Genomic DNA, 24,839 nt, shown 5'->3' on the forward strand with positions numbered 1-24,839 from the left:
TAGGCGGGACATCCGAAGCAGAAAGTGTTCTGGAAGTGAGTCCTGAAGTGAATCTAAAGTTTAGACTGTAGATTGGACTTTAGTCCCGTTATGGTTTGGCGTCAAACTGAATGACGTCATATCTTGCTGGAGACACTACCCTTTCCTCTTTGTCAAAGAGAAAAGAAGAAACCTTCATATGAGGACGCATTTGCTCTGTCTCTTTGTTCTGCGCTCGGTTCTTGAAAAATCCGCGGAGTTTCGCAATCCACAGAGCTGACCATGGAGTTGCATGCAAAGCACAATTTCTTCTTCTTGGTATCCGCTTCATTCCTCTGTGCTGTTGTTGTTGCAGATCTTCAGGGTAAGTAGGATAAAACAGTTCTTAGCAAAATGGTCTTTGTGGCATCTCCTAATTTCTGTGTAATGCGTGTGTTCCTTAAACCTACATGTAGTACATGTTTTTCTTTTCCTTTTTTTTGCACGAGTTGCTTTTTGAAAAACTAGTGTTTAAATCTCACAATATTAATCAATCAGTAATCAACGGTATTATGGCAGTAATAGTCATTTTAAAAGCTGATAATTAAACATCAACTTTTGTGTTCTAAGTCCAGGTGACTTTTTACCTGCAAAGGCTATTCACTCTGTTCAAAGGTGAATGATAGCAAAGAACCAAGCATGTGAGACGACGGTTTTAAAAGACTGGACCGTGCAAATTTTAATTATTGTTATTATTTTCATTTTGCAAAAAAGGCTGTTTTTAAAAAAATCTTTCTGCTGACTTCATGCTGAAAAGGAATAAATTGAGTATTGCAGCGACGGTGAATAAACAGAAACAGGTTTCATGGTCAACTCTGCTTCTTTATCAGGATCACAACACACAACAAAGGAAGTTTATGGCAAAAAAAAATAAAAAATACAGAGCCATGTGAGCCAGTAGCTTTTAAAAAAAAAAAAAAAAAATGATGACAGCCCTGCGACAGACTGGCGACCTGTCCAGGGTGTACCCTGCCTCTTGCCCTATGACAGCTGGGATAGGCTCCAGCGCCCCCCGAGACCCTGAAAAGGATAAGCGGAAGCGAATGGATGGATGGATGGGTGGATGAACTATCACACTTGGTCAGATTATTTAAACCACTTAAACCAACAAACAAAATAATCATAATAAAAATGCTCATGTAGTGTGAATGGCATGTACACCTGTGTGGCAGGATGTTGGACCTAAACAAGGCACTCAAACACGGGATGTTGACCGAAAACAGCAGCTTTATTCCTGGAAATATATGGGCTCAAATTGTGGTCATATATATTTTGTACTTGTAAATGAAATGCGTCGTTGTGAACTGAGTTTTGTAACCTTGTAAACAAAAATATCTGAAAATTTTATGTTTGTCCATCTATAGATTAGAATTTGTGTGTGTGTGTAAAAGAAGATTTACACAAGATACAATTTTTTTGGTTAAGGTCTGGTTACAGATACAAAGCAAAAAATCTCTAAAACTCTGAGCTCACGTTCCCTGATTGTGTGTGACTTTCAAATTAGAAGTACGAATTTTGACCCAATTTTTCTTCCTTTCAGCTGATTGGTCAATGTCGTGTCAATCACAAATTTAACAATCCAATCAGAGAACAGATGGGTTTGGCTGTGGAGGGGTGCTTTACTGACCTCCAGGTCTTGGAAGGGTCCTTTCACGTGCCAGCATTTTCCTTCATCACTGCACCACGAAGGAAAACATGCTATGCATGTCTGAGTTTGGTGAATTTTTTGTCACAGGTTTTCGTGCTAATACGGGGAGCTTCAGAGCCTTTTCAAATACCCTGTGGACCTTGGGGGGGAAAGTGGTGTTGTGGAAATGACACACTCTTCACTAGTTGGGATAGTTACAAAGCTTTCTTTGTTATGAATGAGCGATTCATGTTTTTATTGAACATTTGAAGATACTACAACACAAACTCTTGTAGAGGTTATAATGTCAGAGAGAGACATGTTTTGAAAAGACAAGGAGCAGGCGCTAGTGATGGGATTTCCGGCTCTTTTTTGAGAACCGGCTCTTTCGGCTCGACCCACTAAAAAGAGCCGGCTCTTTCGGCTCCCAACCAGCTCTTCAGATTGTTTTGTTGCTTTAATTAATTTGTTATTAACAACAATATAAAATTATGCACAGAATGAATTACTAATGTAAAAAAAACCCCGTGGTTTTATTTATATATGTTTATATATAAATATATATGTGGCCCCTAGAGACAAAGCACATACAAATTCCAAAAAGCACGTACAAACTCCAAAACGCATTTCTAGCGTTAATTGAACTTCCAAAAGAGAGCTACCTAGATCACTAAAATTACACAATTGAAAGCATATGTTTATTGTTTGTGTATTTATACACAGGCACTCATATATATTCAAATAATTGAAAAAAAAAAAGTTCATTTACCTGTTACTACCACACACCAAATCCAGTCGTCGGTACTTCCTGGCTTGTGTAGCCACTACAAAAGCTCAACACTGCGCCTAGCATCCTGGAGCACTTCTGTTGTGTTTGTATGTGCTTCGGAGTTTGTACGTGCTATGGAGTTTTTACGTGTTATGAAGTTTTTACGTGCTTCGGGGTTTGTGTGCTTCCTTTCTAGGGGCCACCGTAAATATACTTTTATTTATTCACTCCACATAAAATGTAATAAATAAATGATAAATAAATCATATAATACAAAAAACAACTATTTACATTTCAACTTTTAACTATTTAAATTTTTAGCTTTTTCCTTTTAAACAAATTTAAAGTGAAACAACACAAAACACTGCAAACCACAACACAATTAAATATAAATTAAAATATGAAAACAAAAACAACATGCACATTCTCTATCATATGGGCCTGCATGAATAAACTTTCTGAATCCTTTATCATCTGCAACTGAAAATAGTTGTGGATGATTACTATACCTTTATAATGTGACGATGTTGTCCCTGGCTCTCTTTCTCTGTCTCTCCCTCCCGCTCTGTTCCTGTGCTACTGCGAGTGTAACTACCGCCCCTCCCCCCTCTTCCCAGCTCACGTGCAGAGTGAAGCGAAGGAAAGTGCGAGAGAGAGGGTGAGAGAAAGAAAAAAAAAACCATGCTCGTGATAAGGAGCTGGCTCGTGTCGTTCACGTCAAAGATCCGGCTCTAAGAGCCATTTCGTTCGCGACCGACACATCACTAGCATCTAGTACTCGTAGAGCTGCCCCCAAAAAACGACAGAGCGCAGTGGCCAGCGCAACAAATTTTGGATCCTTTTGGGCATACACTGTGTGATTTATTTCAGTCGTGTTATTCAGCTCCTGCTCAAACTGTACGATTGAATCGCAGGGGTTAGAAGTTCGTAGGTCACAATGCATGGTCTCACACTATACGGCCCGATGCTCTGATGCGACCTGAGTGCTCACACTGTGCGTCCATAACATGAAGCTTATAACACAAAATCTGTCTCTTGTCTCCCTCGCTCTCCCTCTCTGTCTTTCCCCCACGCAGACACACACCACCATCAACTTTGCTAAATTGCTAATGAAAAACATTGACCAGGCTGCAATTGAGCAGCAATGTCCATCCAACTCTTTTCACAGTTGTTGTGGTCGTGATAATTTTGTGAGGCCATATCGAAATGCTCAGATGAGCTTGCCAAAGTTTTTCAAGTTGTGCCTCTATCGCCTGTGTCCAGATCACACGCTGCACCGTCGTGCTACTACGTCTTTCCACTTCCATTTCTGTTTGCGCGTGTGCAGTGTGAGAGGCCACGTTGACACCCTCACGAGGGGCGACAGGATTTCGAACAGGTTTGATTTTCTTGTGACCATTGATGATCGGGACCTGGTCGTGAGGTGTTAGTCGCTTCTCGTTACCAAATGTATACTACACAATGCACGACACACGATTAAGGCGAAACTCAGGCCGATCCCCAAAACGGTCGCACGACTGAAAAATCGGCTCAAAATGGGCCAGAAATTGCACAGTGTGTGCCCAGCTTTAGTTAGCCATGAGTGCCTCCGTTGTGAAAGGGTCTTTATTCTGCTCAGTATGACTCACAGCAATGGTCCCTGGTCAGCCCTGACTTTGTGTTAAAGTCATACTAAAGTAATAATGATATTTCTGGTATAGCACAAAAATATCATTTCAACAGTTATTGAAAGTTAAGAGACCTAGCTTGTATGAACCTTATGGGATATTCATATAGAGATCCTCCAGCTTCAAACTGTATTACCCTTCCAGGACCTGAAGCTCAGTAAAGCACCCCTTCAAACCCAATCTGTTCTCTGATTGGAATGTTAAATTTGTGATTGACATGACATTGACCAATCAGCTGAAAGGAAGAAAAATAGGGTCAAAATTCAAACTAGTAAGTTGAAACTCACACAGCCAAAGAACTTGAGCACAGAGTTCTACACATAGCTTATTGCTTTGTATCTGTAACCAGACCTCAACATAAAAAATGTGTAACTTGTGTAAATCTTTTTTACATACACACAAATTCTCATGTATAGATGCAAAAACATAAAAATTACAGATATTTTTGTTTACAAGGTTACAAAACTCAGTTCACAACTATGCATTTGATTTAAAAGTACAAAATATTTATGACCACAATTTGAGCCCATAGGAAATAATTCTACAGGTTTACAGAAAAGCAAATTGAAAACAAGGAACAAGAAATAAGAAAACTAGGAATTTCCTAGGCGCACTGATGTAACAAAAAGCAAAGAGGGTGTACAACGCGACAACGGACAGAGGAAAACACGGGGTTAAAATACACAAGGGAGTAACGAGTGAATGGGAAACAGGAGGGACACACATCTGGAACTAATCAGATATAATGAGACAAAGGGCAAGCAAAGCTCAAAACAATGAGACTATTAAAGTAAAACAGGAAACACAAGACAGGCAAGAAGACACAGACTTGACAAGGTGGCACAGCTGACTGGGAAGAGACAGGGAACATGGGACACGGGAACAGAAGCTAAACACGGGTTAAGGTGAAAACTGAGGGAGGGAGAACTAAAATTACTGAGAGCTTGAGAAAAAGGATAACCAAAACCAAGAACAATAATAAACAAATAATGTTAAACCAAAAAAAACCAAACACTGCCATGACAGTAAATGTGCATTATAACAGGCATGTCTCTGTAGCTATAGCTCGATCAACAATTCTTTTTAAATATAAAGTTTTAGGTTAAGATTTTCAGTCATTTCTAATATCCTGACAGCACCTGTAGTCCACACGGGGCTCGGGAGCCTGAAAGGTGAGTATGTGAGTGTGAAAGGGAAGGAGACTGGCGTCCATGCCTACCTGGGTGTCCCATTTGCCAAGCCACCCCTCGGCCCTTCCTTGAGACTGGCTCCACCTCAGCCTGCAGAAGGATGGGAAGGAGTAAGAGATGCCACTAAACAGCCACCAATGTAAGAAATGTGAACTTCAACATACTTGGAGGAATTATTGGCTTTATTTTTAAAATTAGCATTGTCTCTCTTTAAGGTGCATTCAATCTAAAGAAGCTCTTTTGGATATGCTTGATAAACTTGGTGGACTGCTGGCAGAAATACCAGACATCTCTGAAGACTGTCTTTACCTCAACATTTACACTCCTGCAAAAAGAGCTAATAATGCCAAGCTCCCAGTAAGAATCTTTTGCTGTAGGTTTTGAGGGATGCCTAAACACAATCTCAGTCAAGACACCCATCTTTAGAACTCAATTGCACATTTTATCATCTAAAATGTAAACTTAAGTTTACATTACAGTTTTCTCTGTTTAAAGTTTAAATTCTTAAAGATTAGTTATTGTAGCTTGACTGAGACTCCAAAAGATCCTCTAATCTTTGATGGAATGCTCTTTTATTGTTCTGTCCAGGTCATGGTCTGGATCCATGGTGGGGGCTTTATGCTGGGATCAGCTTCAACATATGATGGCTCTGCCTTGGCTGCTTACCAGGACGTGGTTGTGGTTCTGATCCAGTATCGCTTGGGACTTCTGGGTTTTCTCAGGTAAATAAACTCCATCCATCCATAATCTCTCCAACTGGTCGGCCCCAGCTGCCTCCTCCCAGTGGAACACTGGGAGCCCAGAACTCCTCACCAAGGAGGCATCCAGGAGGCAACTAGTCAGATGCCTAAACCACCATAACTGGCTCCTTTTGATCTGGAAGAAGACTGCTCTGAGTCCATCCTGAATGGCCAAACTCCTCATGCCATCTCTAAGAGAGAGGACAGCCACCCTTGTGAGAAAGCTCCTTGTCACAGCACCAATCTGTCCATAAAAATTATGAACAGAATCTGTGATAAAGGGCAACCCTGGTGGAATCCAGTACCCCCAAGGAACAATTATCATTTATTGTCAGCAATGCAAACCAAGCTCTTGCAACAGTTGTATAAGGACAGAATGAACCATGACAATGGGCCTCACACCCCATACTACTGAAGCATCTCACAGAAGAATACTCTGAAGGACTTAACTGAAGGCCTTCTCCAAGTCAACACAACACATGTAGGCTGCTTGGGCGAACTGCGATACACCCTCAAATATCCTCGAGACGATAAAGAGCTGTGTTCCGCACCCGGGAGGAGCGGGAGGAAAAGCACATTGTTCCTCCAGTACTAGCAGTTCGACTAATTGACATGCTCTCTATTCCAGAACCCTGGCATAAAATTTCCTGTGGAGGATGAGGAGTGTGATCCCCATATAGTTGGAACAGACTGTCTTATCCCCCTTCTGGAAGATTGGAAGCACAACCCAGGTCTGCCAGTCTAGTGGTATGGCCCCTGATCTCCCCACAACATTGTAGAGACGTGTCAACCAAGACAGTCCTACAATATCCATAGCCTTACAGAACTCAAGGCGAACCTCATCCACTCCAGGGGCCCTGCCACCAAGGAGTTGTTTAACTGCTTCAGTGAACTCTCCCCTGGTTAAGCATTAGGTGCCCCACTTGTCGCCAGACTCTGCTCCTGCTACAGAAGACATGTAGGTGAGAGAAAGGAGGTCCTGTTTCCTTCTGCCGTCTGACAATATCCTCAGTTGAAATCAGCAGCACTCCACCAGCACTTTACACAGTGTCGGTAAAGCACCCCTTTCCCCTCCTGAGCTGCCTGATAGTGTTCCAGAATTGCTCCAATGAGATCTGAGTCTTTTTTTCATGGCCTCATTAAATTCCTCTCACACACAAGTTTTTACTAGACTCTCCAGAAGACTGGTTCTAGAGCCAAAGACACACCTTCAGGTGAGCCTGACTATATCTAGGCAGTACCTCTCAACCTCCCACACTAGCTGAAACTTCTTCTCCACCAGAAAGGTGACATTCCATGTCTCCATCACCAGCTTTAGTAGTGGGCATCAGTCTCCCAGGGTCTCCATCCTTGGTCGCCACTGGCACACACTGTACCCAACCCCTACGGTGCCTCCCATCTCCCTTGTTCAAGCATTGGGCCATAGTAACCCTTTCCCAGGCCTGGTAAACTGTTCCCTCGATGTTGGACCCATGGAAATATAAATGAACTCAAGTTATCAAAGTAGAACATACTGTGGTTTTGTTTTTCTGTGTTTTTATCTGATTTTATAAGACAAAAAATTGAAAGTTGGCTTTATTTATCACAAGGTATAAACATAGCTTGGTAAATTTTTTACTGCCTTACCGTGTCACTCAGCTTCAGCAAATGTGTGGAAGTGGCATATGCAGCTACTGCCCAACTGGACAAACAGAATGCAAAAGTGGTTTTCAGAATCCTCTACTAGCTGCTGTCAATAACACATGAATAGAAGTGTCTTGTAAAAGATGTTTCAATCAGGAAAAATACATTATAAAAATAACATTTGTTCTATCAGCACTGGAGATGAGCACATTTCAGGCAACTTTGGCCTGCTGGACCAGGTTGAAGCTCTCAAGTGGATCCAGCAGCACATTCACAACTTTGGAGGAGACCCAGGATTAGTTACCATATTTGGAGAGTCTGCTGGTGGAGTGAGCGTGTCTCTTCTGGTAATCTACAGCTCAAAGGAACTTTAAATAAACTTTTTCACTCTAAAACAAAAATTAATATGTGATGTGTTACTTGAATCATCAGCTCCTGTCACCACTGTCTGATGGGCTGTTTCACCGTGCTATTGCTGAGAGTGGCACAGCTGCAATGAATGTACTTGTGGCAAATGATCCTGTACCAATTGCGCAGGTTAATTATCCATATTCTTCCTTTTTGGAGGGTTAAACATTTTTGTTGCAGAATAATGAGAATATTAAAATGGATTTGTTTTGACAAATATTTGACATTTATATTTGACATTTCACCTCAGGCAGTTGCAAATGCATCTGGCTGCAGTCTCGAAAGCACAAAGAAGATCAGTGACTGCATGAGAAACCTTGATATCGATACTATAGTGGGATTTACACAGGTGAGGTAATGGGTGCAAACATGATAGAGAATGCTAAATTTGATTATTATGTCTTCTACAATATTTCTTTGAAGCCTTTGATTTCTCCCTCAGCTCTGTTCATGCTATCACATCTTTTACTTTTGTATATTTAATTTTCTCAAGGATCCAAATTTAAGATTTCAAGTAAATGTTGATGGACATTTCCTGACTAAACCTGTGGATGAGCTGTTTCGTAAACATGAACTCCATGCTGTTCCATTCATGACTGGTGTCAATAATGATGAAGGTGGATGGATACTTGTATCAGTAAGTGTTGCAGAAACTTCTGATTAAAGATCTCAATATAGTTTTAAAATTGCAAAACAACAGCAAAGATAAAATGTAATTTGGCTTGGTATTTCCTTAGCTTTTTGCTCCCCAAAACTGGACAGAAGGACTAGATCGGGAATTTGTTTTGAACACAGTGTCCTTCTTCTACCCCGACGTAAGGCAGACACCACTTGATGTTACAATATTATTGTCCCCTGACCTGCTCAAGCTTCTTTGACTGATGTATTGCTTATTTCTTTAAGCCTAAAGCAGCATTTATCAGCGATGTGATAGCTGATGAATATATCGGAAATGGTGACGACCGTGTGAAAAACAGAGATGGGTACACTGAGATGCTTGGAGATTTGTTTTTCACCATTCCAGTGATTAAAGCTGCTAATGCTCACAGAGGTAATGTAATTTGTTTAATGAAAGATTATACAAATCTGTTTAAAACCCAACACTTAATATTTACTGTGACACACTTTCATTAACAAATATCACACACATTCATCGAATTCCAGATGCAGGTGCTCCTGTATACCTGTATGAGTACCAACATCCTCCCAAATTCCTGCAGCAGAAAAGGCCGAGCTTTGTTGGGACTGACCATGCAGATGAAATTTTTACAGTTTTGGGATTTTGCTTCACAACTACGCATGTTAGGTTACCCGGTAAGACTTTATAAAAACTCTGCCTTAGTGCTCGATCTGTTTTGTTTTGTTGATTGAAAAATGTTTTGCAACATGATCGTTTTAGATCCGTGCCCTGAGGATGAGGAACAGTTGAGCAAGATCATGATGAGCTACTGGGGGAACTTTGCTCGCACAGGGTAGGAATTTCCAACTGTTGTAAATTTCACACTTCACACTTTTAATAACTGAATAACAAATGTATATATGTGTTCAGATCTCCTAATGGGCACAACCTTGTCCACTGGCCAAAGTATGGAGCAGAAGAAAAGTACCTGGCGATTGGTTTAAAAAAGCAGGTAACTGCTCAGCACCTGAAGAAGGAGCGCTTTGTCTTCCTGACTCAGACCGTCCCAGAGAAGATCAAACAGCATGAGGAAAATGCAGAACGCAGCGAGCTGTAGAAAACTCACATCTGGTCTCCGCTCCATCAATTTTAAAGTAATTAGACTAAACCATAATTCACTTATCTAAAGGTCTTGTGAGGACCATCTATATTCTAATATTAAATTCATATTTTGTTTTTTTGTTTTGTTTCTTTTAGTTGAATCCAGGGTATCAGGGTATTTTAAATCAAGCGTTGTAAACATAGGTTTTGTAAAACATTTGTACAATAAAAAGATTTGATTAACCAATTTTGCAGCATTTTGTTTGTCTTTGACCTGTGCTAGTATTAACTGCAAACTTAGCACTCCATTCCCTAGAATATACTTTCAGATGCAACATGCCTTTTTTCATGTTTTAATTCTAACATTTCATGTTGTGTACATTCAACCTTCCGAAGTCCTCTTAAGCAACTGTGGCAACACCTCTGTATCTGTGTGGGTCATGAGAAATGCAATGCAAACAAAAACAACTGCACTTGTATTAATTACTGTATCATAGTTCAAGAGCCTGTGACACAACATGCGCTCATATCAGTAAACTTGTAACCAAATTCACATTTTGAGCTTTTCAGACAGGCAGATGAAAAAACAAAGGATTGCAAGAAAAAATTGTGAATTTGTGAATTACGATAGCGGCAAAGTAGGTTGGACATCCGAAGCAGAAAGTGTTCTGGAGTGAGACCTGGAGTGAACCTAAAGTTTAGACTCTAGAATGGACTTTAGTCCTGTGATGGTTTGGCTGAATGATGTCATATCTGCTGCAGAAACTACCTTTTCCTCTTTGTGAAAGAGAAAAGGAGAAAACTTCATAAGAGGACACACTTCCTCTTCTTGGCTCTGCGCTCAATTATTGGGAAATCTGCAGAGTTTTGCAATCCACAGAGCCGACCATGAAGCTGCATGCAAAGCAGTCTTTCTTCTTCTTAATATCATTTTTATTCATCTATGTTGTTGCAGATCTTCAGGGTAAGCAGGATAAAACAGTTCTTAGCAAAACGGTCTTTGTGACATCACCTAATTTCTGTGTAATGCGTGTGTTCCTTAAACCTACATGTAGTACATGTTTTTCTTTTCCTTTTTTTGCACAAGTCGCTTTTTGTAAAACCAGTGTTTAAATCTGACAATATTAATAAATCAGTAATCAACGGTATTATGGCAGTAATAGTCTTTTTAAAAGCTGATAATTAAACATTAACTTTTGTGTTCTAAGTCCAGGTGACTTTTTACCTGCAAGGGCTATTCACTCTGTTCAAAGGTGAATGATAGCAAAGAACCAAGCATGTGAGACGATTGTAGGTCAACTGTTTTAGAAGGACAGGTTGCAATTAATCAGACTTTTTTTTGTTTAAATTGCACCGTACAATTTTCAATTATTATTATTTTTATTATTTTTCTTTGGCAAAAAATCTGTTTAAAAACAAGCAAACAATATCTTTTGCTGACTTTATGCCGATAAGGAGTAAATGGAGTATTGCAGTGACTGTGAATAAACAGAAACAGATTTCATGGTCAACTCTGCTTCTTTACCAGGGTCATTATAGATGCAACACACATCAAAGGAAGTTTATGGCAAAACAAAAAACCAGAGCCGTGTGAGCAAGTAGGTTTTTTTTTTTTTTTTTTTTAATAAATGATGAAGTATCACACTTGGTCAGATCATTTAAACCACTTAAACAAACAAAAAATAATAGTAATAAAATGGTCATGTAGTTTAAATGCTAATGTACAGCTGTGTGTCAGGATGTAGGACCTAAACACAGCACTCAAGCACGAGATGTTAACTGAAAACGGCAGCTTTATTGCTGGATATAATTCTATGCTTTTACAGAAAACCAAACTGAAAACAAGGAATCAGAAATAAGAAAATAAAACCAAAAAACTAAGGAACAAGGAAACTAATGACTTAAAGCAGGAAACAGAGAACTAGGAATTTCCTAGGAGCATTGGTGTAACACACAGCAAAGAGTGTGTACGATGCAAAAACGGACAGAGGAAAAAACAGGGCTAAAATACACAAGGGAGTAATGAGGGAACTGAAAACAGGAGGGACACCCAGCTTGAACTAATCAGACATAATGAGACAAAGGGCAAGCAAACTGAAAACACTGAACACCAGACACCAGACTATCAAAGTAACAGGCATGTCTCTGTAGCTTGAGCTCGATTAACATAATCCACCAAATGGTGTGGATCAAAAATGTAAAAATCAGAATTTAAATAATCAATAATGACAGGAATTACATAGTCCACAGCAAAATGTGACTTTTTATTGTTTGTTTTTGACAACAAGCTTTAGACAGCAATCAGATATTGCATGTTTTGAGGAAAGTACTTTTCACTGGAAATTTAATTTAAATATAAAGTTTTACGTGAAGATTTTCAGTCATTTCTAATATCCTGACAGCACCTGTAGTCCACACAAAGCTTGGGAGCCTGAGAGGTGAGTGTGAAAGGGAAGGAGACTGGCGTCCATGCCTACCTGGGTGTCCCATTTGCCAAACCACCCCTCGGCCCTTCCTTGAGACTGGCTCCACCTCAGCCTGCAGAAGGATGGGAAGGAGTAAGAGATGCCACTAAACAGCCACCAATGTAAGAAATGTGAACTTCAACATACTTGGAGGAATTATTGGCTTTATTTTTAAAATTAGCATTGTCTCTCTTTAAGGTGCATTCAGTCTAAAGAAGCTGTTTTGGATCTGGCTGATAAACTTGGTGGACTGCTGGCAGAAATACCAGACATCTCTGAAGACTGTCTTTACCTCAACATTTACACTCCTGCAAAAAGAGCTAATAATGCCAAGCTCCCAGTAAGAATCTTTTGCTGCAGGTTTTGAGGGATTCCTAAACACAATCTCAGTAAAGACACCCATCTTTAGAACTCAATTGCACATTTTATCATCTAAAATGTAAACTTAAGTTTACATTACAGTTTTCTCTGTTTAAAGTTTAAATTCTTAAAGATTAGTTATTGTAGCTTGACTGAGACTCCAAAAGATCCTCTAATCTTTGATGGAATGCTCTTTTATTGTTCTGTCCAGGTCATGGTCTGGATCCATGGTGGGGGCTTTATGCTGGGATCAGCTTCAACATATGATGGCTCTGCCTTGGCTGCTTACCAGGACGTGGTTGTGGTTCTGATCCAGTATCGCTTGGGACTTCTGGGTTTTCTCAGGTAAATAAACTCCATCCATCCATAATCTTTCCAACTGGTCGGCCCCAGCTGCCTCCTCCCAGTGGAACACTGGGAGCCCAGAACTCCTCACCAAGGAGGCATCCAGGAGGCATCTAGTCAGATGCCTAAACCACCATAACTGGCTCCTTTTGATCTGGAAGAAGACTGCTCTGAGTCCATCCTGAATGGCCAAACTCCTCATGCCATCTCTAAGAGAGAGGACAGCCACCCTTGGGAGAAAGCTCCTTGTCACAGCACCAATCTGTCCATAAAAATTATGAACAGAATCTGTGATAAAGGGCAACCCTGGTGGAGTCCAGTACCCACCAGGGACAATTATCATTTATTGTCAGCAATGCAAACCAAGCTCTTGCAACAGTTGTATAAGGACAGAATGAACCATGACAATGGGCCTCACACCCCATACTACTGAAGCATCTCACAGAAGAATACTCTGAAGGACTTAACTGAAGGCCTTCTCCAAGTCAACACAACCAATGTAGGCTGGTTGGGCGAACTGCGATACACCCTCAAATATCCTCGAGAGAATAAAGAGCTGTGTTCCACACCCAGTAGAAAAACCACATTGTTCCTACAGTTCTAGCAGTTCGACTAACTGATGGACTCTCTATTCCAGAACCCTGGCATTGAATTTCCTCTGAAGGCCGAGGAGTTTGATCCCTATATAGCTGGAGCACACTCTCTGGTCCCCCTTATGGAAGATGGGAAGCACAATTCCGGTCTGCCAATCCAGAGGTACAGCCCCTGATCTCCACGTAGCATTGTAGAGGCGTCTCAACTAAGACAACTCAGGGCGACCGTCATCCATTCCAGGGGTCCTGCCACCAAGGAGGTGTTTAACTGCCTCAGTGCCCCACTTGTCCCCAGACTCTACTTCTGCTATGGACGACTTGTCAGTGAGAAAGCAGGTCCTCGTCAGTTGAAGTCAGCAGCACTCCATCCACCCGCACTTTACACAGTGTCGGTAACGCACCCCTTTCCCCTCCTGAGCTGCCTGATAGTGTTCCAGAGGCTAACAAAACCTAATAGGACTTCTTCAGCGTGATGACTCCCTTCAACTCTGGTAAACACTGTCTAGTTCTGGGGTTAGCACCGTGACAGGCAGGCACCAAGCCCCTTGCAGCCACAGCTCAGTGCAGCAGCCTCAACAATGGAGATGCTAAACATGGCCCTTTCAGACTCAATGTCCCCAGTTTCCCTTTGAATGCTGTTGTAGCTCTGCTGAAGGTAAGAGTTGAAGATCTTGCAGACTGGGGCCTTGTCAGGTGTTCCCAGCGCACCCTCACTATACGTTTGGGTGGTTCAGGTCTGTCCACCGTCATCCCCATGTGATCCAACTCACCACCAGATAGTGATCATTTGACAGTTAAGCACCTCCCTTTACCAAAGTGTCGAGAACATAGGCCCGCATATCTGATGATATGATTACAAATTCGATCATTGACCTGCAGCCTAGGCTTCCCTGGTGCAACCTGTAATTACATACACTCTTATATTTGAAGATTTTGTTCATTATGGAGAAACTGTGGTCCAGTAACAGAACACCACTTGGTTTTGTGTTAGGCAGGCTGTTCCTCCAACTCACGTCCCTCCAGGTGTTAGTAGACACGCGTGTTGAGGTCTCCCAGTAGTATGACAGAGTCCCCCAATTGGAGCACTCTCAAGCACCCCACCCAGGGACTCCAATAATGCCAGGTACTCTGAAATGTTGTTCAGCGCATGGGGGCAGATGATAGACAGGACCCATTCTCCAACCCAAATGTGCAGGGAACAAACCCTTTCATCCACTGGGAAATCCCCAACGTGCAGGCAGCAAACCAAGGGGATACCAGGATACCCACCCCAGCCCAAAGCTTCTCACCAAGGGCATGTCCAGACTGGGAAAGACTCCTGCCCTCTCCAGGAGACTGGTTCTAGAGCCAAAGACACACCTTCAGGTGAGCCTGACTATATCTAGGCAGTACCTCTCAACCTCCCACACTAGCTGAAACTTCTTCCCCACCAGAAAGGTGACATTCCATGTCTCCATCACCAGCTTCAGTTGTTGGGCATCAGTCTCCCAGGGTCTCCATCCTTGGTCGCCACTGGCACACACTGTAACCAACCCCTACGGTGCCTCCCATGTCCCTTGTTCAGGCAGTAGGGCCCCAGTCTTCCCAGGTCTGGTAAATTGTTCCCTCGATGTTGGACCCATGGAAATGGAAATGAACTCAAGTTATCAAAGTAGAACATACTATGGTTTTGTTTTTATGCTTTTTTATCTAATTTTATAAGACAAAAAATTAAAAGTTGGCTTTATTTATCACGAGGTATAAACATCCATCCATCCATTCGCTTCCGCTTATCCTTTTCAGGGTCGCGGGGGGTGCTGGAGCCTATCCCAGCTGTCAGAGGGCGAGAGGCGGGGTACCCCCTGGACAGGTCGCCAGTCTATTGCAGGGCTAACACACAGGGACAGACAACCATTCATGCTCACATTCACTCGCACATTCACACCTAGTGGCAATTTGGATTATCCAATTAACCTATCCCCACAAGCTGCATGTCTTTGGCTGGTGGGAGGAAGCCGGTATAGAGTGCATGTTGGCCTAAAGCTATGTCTATAGGTATAAACATAGCTTGGTACATTTTTTACTGCCTTACCGTATCACTCAGCTTCAGCAAATGTGTGGAAGTGGCATATGCAGCTACTGCCCAACTGGACAAACAGAATGCAAGAGTGGTTTTCAGAATCCTCTACTAGCTGCTGTCAATAACACATGAATAGAAGTGTCTTGTAAAAGATGTTTCAATCAGGAAAAATACATTATAAAAATAACATTTTGTTCTATCAGCACTGGAGATGAGCACATTTCAGGCAACTTTGGCCTGCTGGACCAGGTTGAAGCTCTCAAGTGGATCCAGCAGCACATTCACAACTTTGGAGGAGACCCAGGATTAGTTACCATATTTGGAGAGTCTGCTGGTGGAATGAGCGTGTCTCTTCTGGTAATCTACAGCTTAAAGGAACTTTAAATAAACTTTTTCACTCTAGAACAAAGCCTTAATATGTGATGTGTTACTTGAATCATCAGCTCCTGTCACCACTGTCTGATGGGCTGTTTCACCGTGCTATTGCTGAGAGTGGCACAGCTGCAATGAATGTACTTGTTACAAATGATCCTCTACCAATGGCGCAGGTTAATTATCCATATTCTTCCTTTTTGGAGAGTTAAACATTTTTGTTGCAGAATAATGAGAATATTAAAATGGATTTGTTTTGACAAATATTTGACATTTATATTTGACATTTCACCTCAGGCAATTGCAAACGCATCTGGCTGCAGTCTCAAAAGCACAAAGAAGATCAGTGACTGCATGAGAAACCTTGATATTGATACTATAGTGGGTTTTACACAGGTGAGGTAATGGGTGAATACCTGATACAAATAGCTGAATATGATTATTATGTCTTCTACAATATTTCTTTGAAGCCTTTGATTTCTCCCTCAGCTATGTTCATGCTATCACATCTTTTACTTTTGTATATTTAATTTTCTCAAGGATCCAAATTTAAGATTTCAAGTAAATGTTGATGGACATTTCCTGACTAAACCTGTGGATGAGCTCTTTCGTAAACATGAACTCCATGCTGTTCCATTCATGACTGGTGTCAATAATGATGAAGGTGGATGGATACTTGCATCAGTAAGTAACTTCTGATTAAAGAGCTGAGAAATGTAGTTTGCTGTTGTTTTGCAATGTTGAAAAAAAAATGTAATTTGGCTTGGTATTTCCTTAGTTTTTTGCTCCCCAAAACTGGACAGAAGGACTAGATCGGGAATTTGTTTCGAACATGGTTTCCTTCTTCTACCCCGACTTAAGGCAGACACCACTTGATGTTACAATATTATTGTCCTCTGACCTGCTCAAGCTTCTTTGATTGATGTGTTGCTTATTTCTTTAAGCCTAAAGCAGCATTTATCAGCGATGTGATAGCTGATGAATATATCGGAAATGGTGACGACCGTGTGAAAAACAGAGATGGGTACACTGAGATGCTTGGAGATTTGTTTTTCACCATTCCAGCGATTAAAGCTGCTAATGCTCACAGAGGTAATGTAATTTGTTTAATGAAAGATTATACAAATTTGTTTAAAACCCAACACTTGATGTTTACTGTGACACACTTTCATTAACAAATATCACACACATTCATCTAATTCCAGATGCAGGTGCTTCTGTATACCTGTATGAGTACCAACATCCTCCCAAATTCCTGCAGCAGAAAAGGCCGAGCTTTGTTGGGAGTGACCACGGAGATGAAATTTTTACAGTGCTGGGATTTCGCTTCACAACTACCCATGTTAGGTTACCCGGTAAGATAACATAGAAATCTGCCTTAGTGCTCGATCTGTTTTGTTTTCCAAGTGTGAAAAATATGTTTTCCAACATGTTTTAGATCCGTGCCCTGAGGATGAGGAACAGTTGAGCAAGATCATGATGAGCTACTGGGGGAACTTTGCTCGTACAGGGTAGGAATTTCCAACTGTTGTAAATTTCACACTTCACACTTTTAATAACTTAATAGTAAATGGTAAATGGCCTGTATTTGTATAGCGTTTTACTTGGTCCCTAAGGACCCCAAAGCGCTTTACACATCCAGTCATCCACCCATTCACACACACATTGACACACTGGTGATGGCAAGCTACATTGTAGCCACAGCCACCCTGGGGCGCACTGACAGAGGCGAACTTAATAACAAATGTATATGTGTTTAGATCTCCTGACGGGCACAACCTTGTCCACTGGCCAAAGTATGGAGCAGAAGAAAAGTACCTGGCGATTGGTTTAAAAAAGCAGGTAACTGCTCAGCACCTGAAGAAGGAGCGCTTTGTCTTCCTGACTCAGACCGTCCCAGAGAAGATCAAACAGCATGAGGAAAATGCAGAACGCAGCGAGCTGTAGAAAACTCACATCTGGTCTCTGCTCCATCAGTTTTAAAGTAATTAGAATAAATCATAATTCATTTAGCGACCATTCTTTACACATACTATGAAATATTAGTTACAGTGAACGACACTTTTTGGTAAAACATTTGGTGTTACATTGATCATTTCCATTCTAACATATATATTTTTTAGAATCCCTGATTGTGTTCTTTAAAAGTGCCATTCTCACATTTCCACAAAACCCATGTCTCCCGTTTATAACCAGCACTGTAAACATAGGGTATGTCAAATAATCCTTTATAATGACAAGAGCAGTTTTTGTATAGTTTAAGACATTGATCATCGATAAACAAATGCAACTGTTTTTACTTCACTATAATCAAAGTGTAATTGTGGAAGTGAAAGAAAATAGTAGATAAAAGGTTGCTAGTTAAGAGCAGCTGTCGTAACATAAAAAAAAACCTTGTTAAAATAAACAGATGTGACATCTTGGTTCTTTTCAGTTTTTATTTTTTTCTCATAAGAGGTGTTTAAGTTAACTGCTGTGATGACCCTTTGTGACACCAGCCAAAAAGAGCCTCCTATTAGTAAAGCTGCATTGTAATTTTAGGCCAACATGCACTCTATAAATTTTGTATTCCTTGATGAAATCCGGATTATATACCCTATAGTTTAGGTATATTATTCTACTGCAGTACTTATCTTAACTTCATGCCTTGATAAAACTTTAGGTGTTGTGATTAGCTTACATGTTTTCATGGCTGATGCAAAACTGCTTTTCATCTTTACACCTATCCTACTCATATTACCAATATAGGAGTGGATGTTTCTTTTATACAGCACAGTGATTGTGCTAGTGATTAACATTAAGCACTATGATTGGTGAATGGTGATGCTGGCAGGTCGCCTGTTAGGCATTACCTCTACTAACAGTGTTTGTATTTTATGTGTATTTTTGATAAAATTGTCTGGCATGAAATATATTTCAGTAGCCCATTTGAGAAATCTGAGCAGTTGTTTAGCTATGGGGATTGTATGTGTATTTCTAGTGTTACCTGATAACTTAGCATTCCATCCTCCAAAATATGTTAATTTTTTTGGTTGGTATTGGTACTAATTTAAAATATATACCTCAAACGTGCACTATGAAAAATGTCTGAATATTTTTGTGTTGGCTGTCATGTCTTTTCTGTACATATTTTATATATTTTATAGCACATTTAAACAGCAGAGGTTGACCCAAAGTGTTTTAAAGACCGGCACATGTACATTACAATGTATTTACGTGGAAAAACTGAAAGATGTGTTTTACTGCGAAAAGTAAAAATCACAGTGATTTAATGGTCATTAAACTGGTTTCAAAATTTGGCAAACGGATAATGATTCGCTGCTCTCGTCTACATAACCTCACTTTATTGGTTAAAAGTATTGGTATTGATACAGCTCAATCTGCCTCCACGTGTCTGCTTTTGGATACTGCTTCCCTCAACACGCAGCCGTCTGCGTAACCTACAGGCAACGACACTGACTGACTTGACAGCAGTGGGACAGACAGTTTGCTGTACTTTGATCGCTTTTTGCTGTGCCTTAAAATCAGCGCAATCCCGTTACACCCCGCAGGATACAGTACATGCGCTTACAAGGAGACTGCTTCATATGACGAAGCCCTACTTCTCTTGGCTTTTCTCTCACTTTTTGCACAATCGTGTGTCGTAATCTGCCCCAACACCACCATGACGTGCCATGCCAGGCAGACTTTTTGCTCTCTAATGCCCGTTTTATTTCTCTGTGTTGCTGCAGACCTGAACGGTGAGAGGAAACACTTCTTTGAACAACATTGACATTCGTGCTTTTGCGTTGCGTCTATACAGTAGCGGTTTTTGATACGGGCGACACGGGCGGTTGCCCGGGGCGGCATCGTGGTGGGGGGCGGCATCACGGGCAAAAAAAAAAAAAAATTGGTCGTACTCATGCTGCCCCGACGTCATGCCAGCGCAATGGCATAGGCACCGATAGGTTTTCTATCGCCCATTTGCTGGGAGTGCGCCCTCCGTTAGCGAGGTGCGCCTGCTGCTTGCGGCACAGGGGGGAGAGGGCGGGGCGGCGGGGGATTCACTGGCTGGCTGGAGCAGCATCTATGATGCAGACTTATAATTTGCACCGATGATTTTTCGAAATTCTATACGCGAAAAGTGAGCACGAGAGCCCTCGGTGCGCCTGCTCGCTGCTGAAGTCAAAGTAAACTATATTGTCATCTCCGCTACATACAGTCCAGTATATAGAGAGACGAGAGGACGAGGCTCCAGTTACAGCAGTGCAAGTAAACAAACAATAAATATAAGAAGAGTAAGAAAATAAATCTACACTTTAGGACTAGGGGTAAAGGGATCAATAACAATTTGAAATTTATAATTTACAGTTTGATTATTTAAAGTCTCACACACAACTTGTCGAAAGGGGAGGGGGCCGGCCGCTTCCAAATAGAGCACATTTCATTCATAATGATGTAAATCCAAGCCCATCATGTATTCATGATTTGAATCCTGGGTTGTGCGAAATCCTAGAAATACACCTTAGACAAAGTGAATCTGTGAACTAAGGTGTAGGTCTGTTAGGTTATGTTGTGGTGATCGTCGGGTTGGGGGATTTGTGTTCATACTGGAGTTCAAAATTAAAAGCAATGGAAGATGGACAAGAAAAGTTCAAAGCCATCAAGTCCCCAGTTTAGAAAAAAGAGAAAAGAAGAGGAGGAGAAACGAGCAAAAGATGCAGGTAAGCAGGCTAGGACCGCCACTGCATCTATACCAGGGGTGGGCAATCTCAGTCCACGAGGGCCGGTGTCCCTGCAGGTTTTAGATGCGTCCTCGAACCAACACAGCTGATTTAAATGGCTAAATTAGCTCCTCAGCGTGTCCTGAAGTTCTCCAGCGGCCTGGTAACGATCATGTGATTCAGGTGTGTTGACCCAAGGTGAGATCTAAAACCTGCAGGGACACCGGCCCTCGTGGACTGAGACTGCCCACCCCTGATCTATACTGTCGACCTTTTTTGCTCATAAATACCTTTATGAAAAGTGATCACCCTCGCACAAACAAACATAGATTGATCCAGGTAGTAAAAACAATTTCCGCGTTTAACTCATCCTAAATGGAAGAAGTGAGATTTTTTTTCTGTCGATTAAAATTGGTGGAATCACGTGACACCCTGCACGTTATATTAAGTCTTAAGTTACGCGGAGAAAGCTTTGCACGAGGAGGGACTGCCTCTCCTGGCACTTAGTTTTTGCAAAGTCGCCGATTATTGTAATGTGTATCAAGACCACAATGAAGTCCAATGCAAAGCTGACTTTCTGGTTTTCAATGTCCGTTTTATTTCTCTGTGTTGCTACACACCTGAGAGGTAAGTTGAAGTGAAACGCTTCTATGAACAATGACATCTGTGCCCTTGTGTTTATCTCTGGACCGTGCACCTCCAGCTGTATGTCCATGACTGGATCAAGGACACACATGGTTTATATTAACTGGCTCTAGTATTTCATTACTGATCTTCACATAGCTGGGTGACTGTAATTTGATGGAAGCTACAAATAAATAAGTAGTTCTTTTTTTCTGCTTATTGTAACTATAAGTATTTTTGAAATCTGAAATATTAGATTTCATAAATCATGAAGCTTTATGTTATGATTCTCACTGATTTCTAATATCCTGACAGCACCTGTAGTCCACACAAAGCTCGGGAGCCTGAAAGGTGAGTATGTGAGTGTGAAAGGGAAGGAGACTGGCGTCCATGCCTACCTGGGTGTCCCATTTGCTAAACCACCACTCGGCCCTTCCTTGAGACTGGCTCCACCTCAGCCTGTTGAAGGATGGGAAGGAGTAAGAGATGCCACAAAACAGCCACCAATGTAAGAAACGTGCTTCAGTTGTTGTAAAACACAGTTTTAATAAATGCTGGATGTTTTTCAATGTTTTTATTTTTCAGGTGCATACAACCTGAACGATTTGCTTTGGCACTGCTTGATAAACTCGGTTTCTTGTTGGCTGATATCCCAGACATCTCTGAAGACTGCCTTTACCTCAACATTTACACTCCTGCTAAAAGAGCTGATGATGCCAAGCTCCCAGTAAGAACCTTTTGCTGTAGGTTTTGAGCCTTGCTGGTCATTGCTGAAGAAATTTTCAGTGACAGTTGGTTTCCTTTTAAGGATTTTCATATGACAAAAAAACACCCCCTTTTAGAGCCAGTTGCAATGGGTTTGCCTTTATACCCAAATATTTTTTGTTTATCTTAAACATTAATTTAATACTTATTAATTGAGACTCATGTAGTGTGCTTAGCAGGCACAAAAATTGCTTTGAAGGAAAAATAAGAATGAAGAATCAAAAATATCTTTGATTATTTTTTTCTAGGTCATGGTCTGGATCCATGGTGGAGGCCTCACAGTAGGATCAGCTTCAACATATGATGGATCTGCCCTGGCTGCTTACCAGGACATGGTTGTGGTTCTGATCCAGTATCGCTTGGGACTTCTGGGGTTTCTCAGGTAAATAAACTTAAGTTACCAAATTAGAACATACTGTTGTCCTGTTCTTTTCCATTTTCAAAGACTGCTCACCTTCACCAACTCTAAATGTAGCTTAGTATGCCATTCAACTCTTTGTTTTATCAGCACCGGAGATGAGCACATTTCAGGGAACTTTGGCCTGCTCGATCAGATTGAAGCTCTCAGGTGGATCCAGCAGCACATTCATAGCTTTGGAGGAGACCCAGGATTAGTTACCATATTTGGAGAGTCTGCTGGTGGAGTGAGCGTGTCTCTTCTGGTAAGAATCTACAGTTAGAGGAACTTTATATAAACTTTTGCTGTGGAAACCAACCTTTAATATGTGATGTGTTACTTGAATCACCAGCTCCTGTCACCACTGTCTGAAGGGCTGTTTCATCATGCAATTGCTGAGAGCGGCACAGCTGCTATGGAGTTACTTGTGGAAAATTATTCTCTACTAAAGGCACAGGTTTATTATGTTATTCTGGGGGATGTTAATCATTTTTCATTGTAAGCAGTAAGAATAATACAATAGGTTTGCTTTTCTAAATTGATATCTTTCCACCAGGAGGTTGCAAATGCATTTGGCTGCAGCCTTGAAAGCACAAAGACGTTTGCTGATTGCATAAGAAGCCTTGATATTGATACCATAGTGGACTTTACCAAGGTAAATTCCTGGGTGGAAACCTGATGTGGATTTCTGATTGGCTGAACAGTCTCATGATGTCTCTTAAATAACTCAAGGGAACTATTTTTACTTATTTACTTATCTTTTACTGTTTTACGCTATTGGAATTTTTACTTTTGTGCATTTTATTCACAAGGACCGACGGTTAAGATGTCCTGTAAATGTTGATGGGCATTTCCTGACAAAACCTGTGGATGAGCTGTTTCGTAAACATGAACTCCTCACTGTACCATTCATGACGGGTGTGAATAATGATGAAGCGGGATGGATGCTAAAAAATGTAAGTGCCCATCAAAATTTGATATCTTATTTTTGTTTAAACTGGCAATGTTAAGTGCAGCAAGGTTTTTATTCTTTCTTTTAGTTATTCATTAGTGTTCCACAAAATTGGGCAGAAGGAATGGATCGGGACCAAGTCATAAATGCAATGGCCTTCTTCTATCCCAATGTAAAGCACACACTGCCTGATATCACAAAATGAACCCAACCTGCTCAAGCATCTTTCACTGATGTGTTCTTTATTTCCTTAAGCCTAAAGATGCATTCATCAAAAATTTGATAATTGATGAATATATTGGAAACGGTGCCGACCGTGTGAAAAACCGAGATGGGTTCTCTGAGGTTACTGCAGATATTATATTCAATATTCCAGTCATTAAAACTGCTAATGCGCACAGAGGTAACTTTTATAGATTAATGCACATTTATCTAGAAACAATTATTTCATATTTGCTGCCCTTACTAAGTGTGACACCTGTTTGTCTAATTCTAGAGGCGGGTGCTCCTGTATACCTGTATGAGTACCAGCATTCCTTGAAAATGGTGCAGAAAAGAAGACCGAGCTTTGTTGGGAGTGATCATACAGATGAAATTTTTACAGTGCTGGGATTTTGCTTCACAACTACCCACGTTAAACTGCCTCGTGAGTGAAACCTAAAAAGTTTAATCTGAGCATGAGATATTTGGGTTGTTAGTTTTTGGGGTTTTCTGGGGTTGGAGTGCAGGATTTTTTACAAGATTATCACTTTAGAGCCATGCTTTGTGGAGGAGGAAGAGTTGAGCAGAACCATGATGAGCTACTGGGGCAACTTTGCTCGCACAGGGTAAGATTACATATTTTAGTATACTGGGAGATAATACCACATACCACATTGTTATATTGTGTATATCTGTCTGCGTGTAGGTCCCCTAATGGGCACGACCTTGTCCACTGGCCAAAGTATGAAGCAGATGAAAAGTACCTGGTGATTGGTTTAACAAAGCAGGTAACTGCTCAGCACCTGAAGAAGGAGCGCTTTGTCTTCCTGACTCAGACCGTCCCAGAGAAGATCAAACGGCATGAGGAAAATGCAGAACGCAGCGAGCTGTAGAAAACTCACATCTCTTCTGTTACGTCAGTTTTTGATATCATTACCAAATAATAAAATACATAAATTAATCATTTATGACTTAATTGCCTGCCTTTCCATTCTACATTCACACAAAACTCATACTAGCCAGTAAACTATGGTTAATAGTAGATGTGCGATTCAGTTCTGCTGCTTGTAATCGGGGTTTAAAATGTTTTAATTAATTCAATTAATTTTTATAGCGCCAAATCAGAACAACAGTTTTCTCAAGGTGCTTTATGATGCAAAGTAAATGCCTTAGAATAATCAGATAGCCAGATGATCACCTTATGAGCAAGCACTTTGGTGACAGTGGAAAGGAAAATCCCT

The 24,839-nt window shown here is 41.0% G+C and overlaps 2 protein-coding genes and 1 pseudogene across 4 annotated transcripts; all 3 read left to right on the forward strand.

Moving 5' to 3' along the window:
* Positions 1–10,985, forward strand: LOC146382418 (fatty acyl-CoA hydrolase precursor, medium chain-like). The gene is made up of 13 exons (XM_084933046.1): positions 1–343; positions 5,218–5,410; positions 5,487–5,628; positions 5,860–5,993; positions 7,828–7,981; positions 8,067–8,171; positions 8,293–8,391; positions 8,536–8,679; positions 8,780–8,857; positions 8,946–9,093; positions 9,207–9,356; positions 9,442–9,514; positions 9,592–10,985. The coding sequence occupies exons 1-13, from the start codon at positions 262–264 to the stop codon at positions 9,776–9,778; spliced, it is 1,689 nt and encodes a 562-aa protein (XP_084789172.1). The 5' UTR covers positions 1–261; the 3' UTR covers positions 9,779–10,985.
* Positions 10,986–11,019: 34 nt separating this feature from the next.
* LOC146382419 (carboxylesterase 1D-like) lies at positions 11,020–18,725 on the forward strand (annotated as a pseudogene). Its single transcript, XR_014800909.1, has 12 exons — positions 11,020–11,041; positions 12,165–12,349; positions 12,426–12,567; positions 12,799–12,932; positions 15,788–15,941; positions 16,028–16,132; positions 16,254–16,352; positions 16,497–16,640; positions 16,901–17,048; positions 17,162–17,311; positions 17,395–17,467; positions 17,717–18,725. The product of XR_014800909.1 is annotated as a carboxylesterase 1D-like (transcript).
* A 2,219-nt stretch (positions 18,726–20,944) lies between these two features.
* On the forward strand, positions 20,945–24,554 carry LOC146382420 (cocaine esterase-like). Of its 2 annotated transcripts, none has more exons than XM_084933044.1 (13): positions 20,945–21,286; positions 21,599–21,791; positions 21,869–22,010; positions 22,297–22,430; positions 22,557–22,710; positions 22,798–22,902; positions 23,002–23,100; positions 23,258–23,401; positions 23,486–23,569; positions 23,653–23,800; positions 23,894–24,043; positions 24,152–24,224; positions 24,305–24,554. In XM_084933044.1, exons 1-13 carry the CDS (start codon positions 21,193–21,195, stop codon positions 24,489–24,491), a joined length of 1,707 nt encoding a protein of 568 aa, XP_084789170.1. In that variant the 5' UTR covers positions 20,945–21,192; the 3' UTR covers positions 24,492–24,554. The 2 variants fall into 2 exon arrangements, with proteins under 2 accessions (XP_084789170.1, XP_084789171.1); XM_084933045.1 differs by having other exon boundaries at positions 22,798–22,896.
* Positions 24,555–24,839: the final 285 nt, after the last annotated feature.

Source organism: Perissodus microlepis, chromosome 7 (genome assembly GCF_051167445.1).
Source record: "Perissodus microlepis isolate ML-2025 ecotype Zambia chromosome 7, ASM5116744v1, whole genome shotgun sequence".
In the NCBI taxonomy this organism is placed as follows: Eukaryota; Metazoa; Chordata; class Actinopteri; order Cichliformes; family Cichlidae; genus Perissodus; species Perissodus microlepis.

Coding starts and splice junctions, on each gene's coding strand:
- LOC146382418 (XM_084933046.1), top strand. CDS start 262: ATGGAGTTGCATGCAAAGCACAATTTCTTCTTCTTGGTATCCGCTTCA. Junction 9,357..9,441: donor TACGCATGTTAGGTTACCCG/GTAAGACTTTAT, acceptor TGATCGTTTTAG/ATCCGTGCCCTGAGGATGAG. Junction 9,515..9,591: donor GGGAACTTTGCTCGCACAGG/GTAGGAATTTCC, acceptor ATATGTGTTCAG/ATCTCCTAATGGGCACAACC.
- LOC146382420 (XM_084933044.1), top strand. CDS start 21,193: ATGTGTATCAAGACCACAATGAAGTCCAATGCAAAGCTGACTTTCTGG. Junction 23,101..23,257: donor CCATAGTGGACTTTACCAAG/GTAAATTCCTGG, acceptor TTTATTCACAAG/GACCGACGGTTAAGATGTCC. Junction 23,801..23,893: donor AACTGCTAATGCGCACAGAG/GTAACTTTTATA, acceptor GTCTAATTCTAG/AGGCGGGTGCTCCTGTATAC.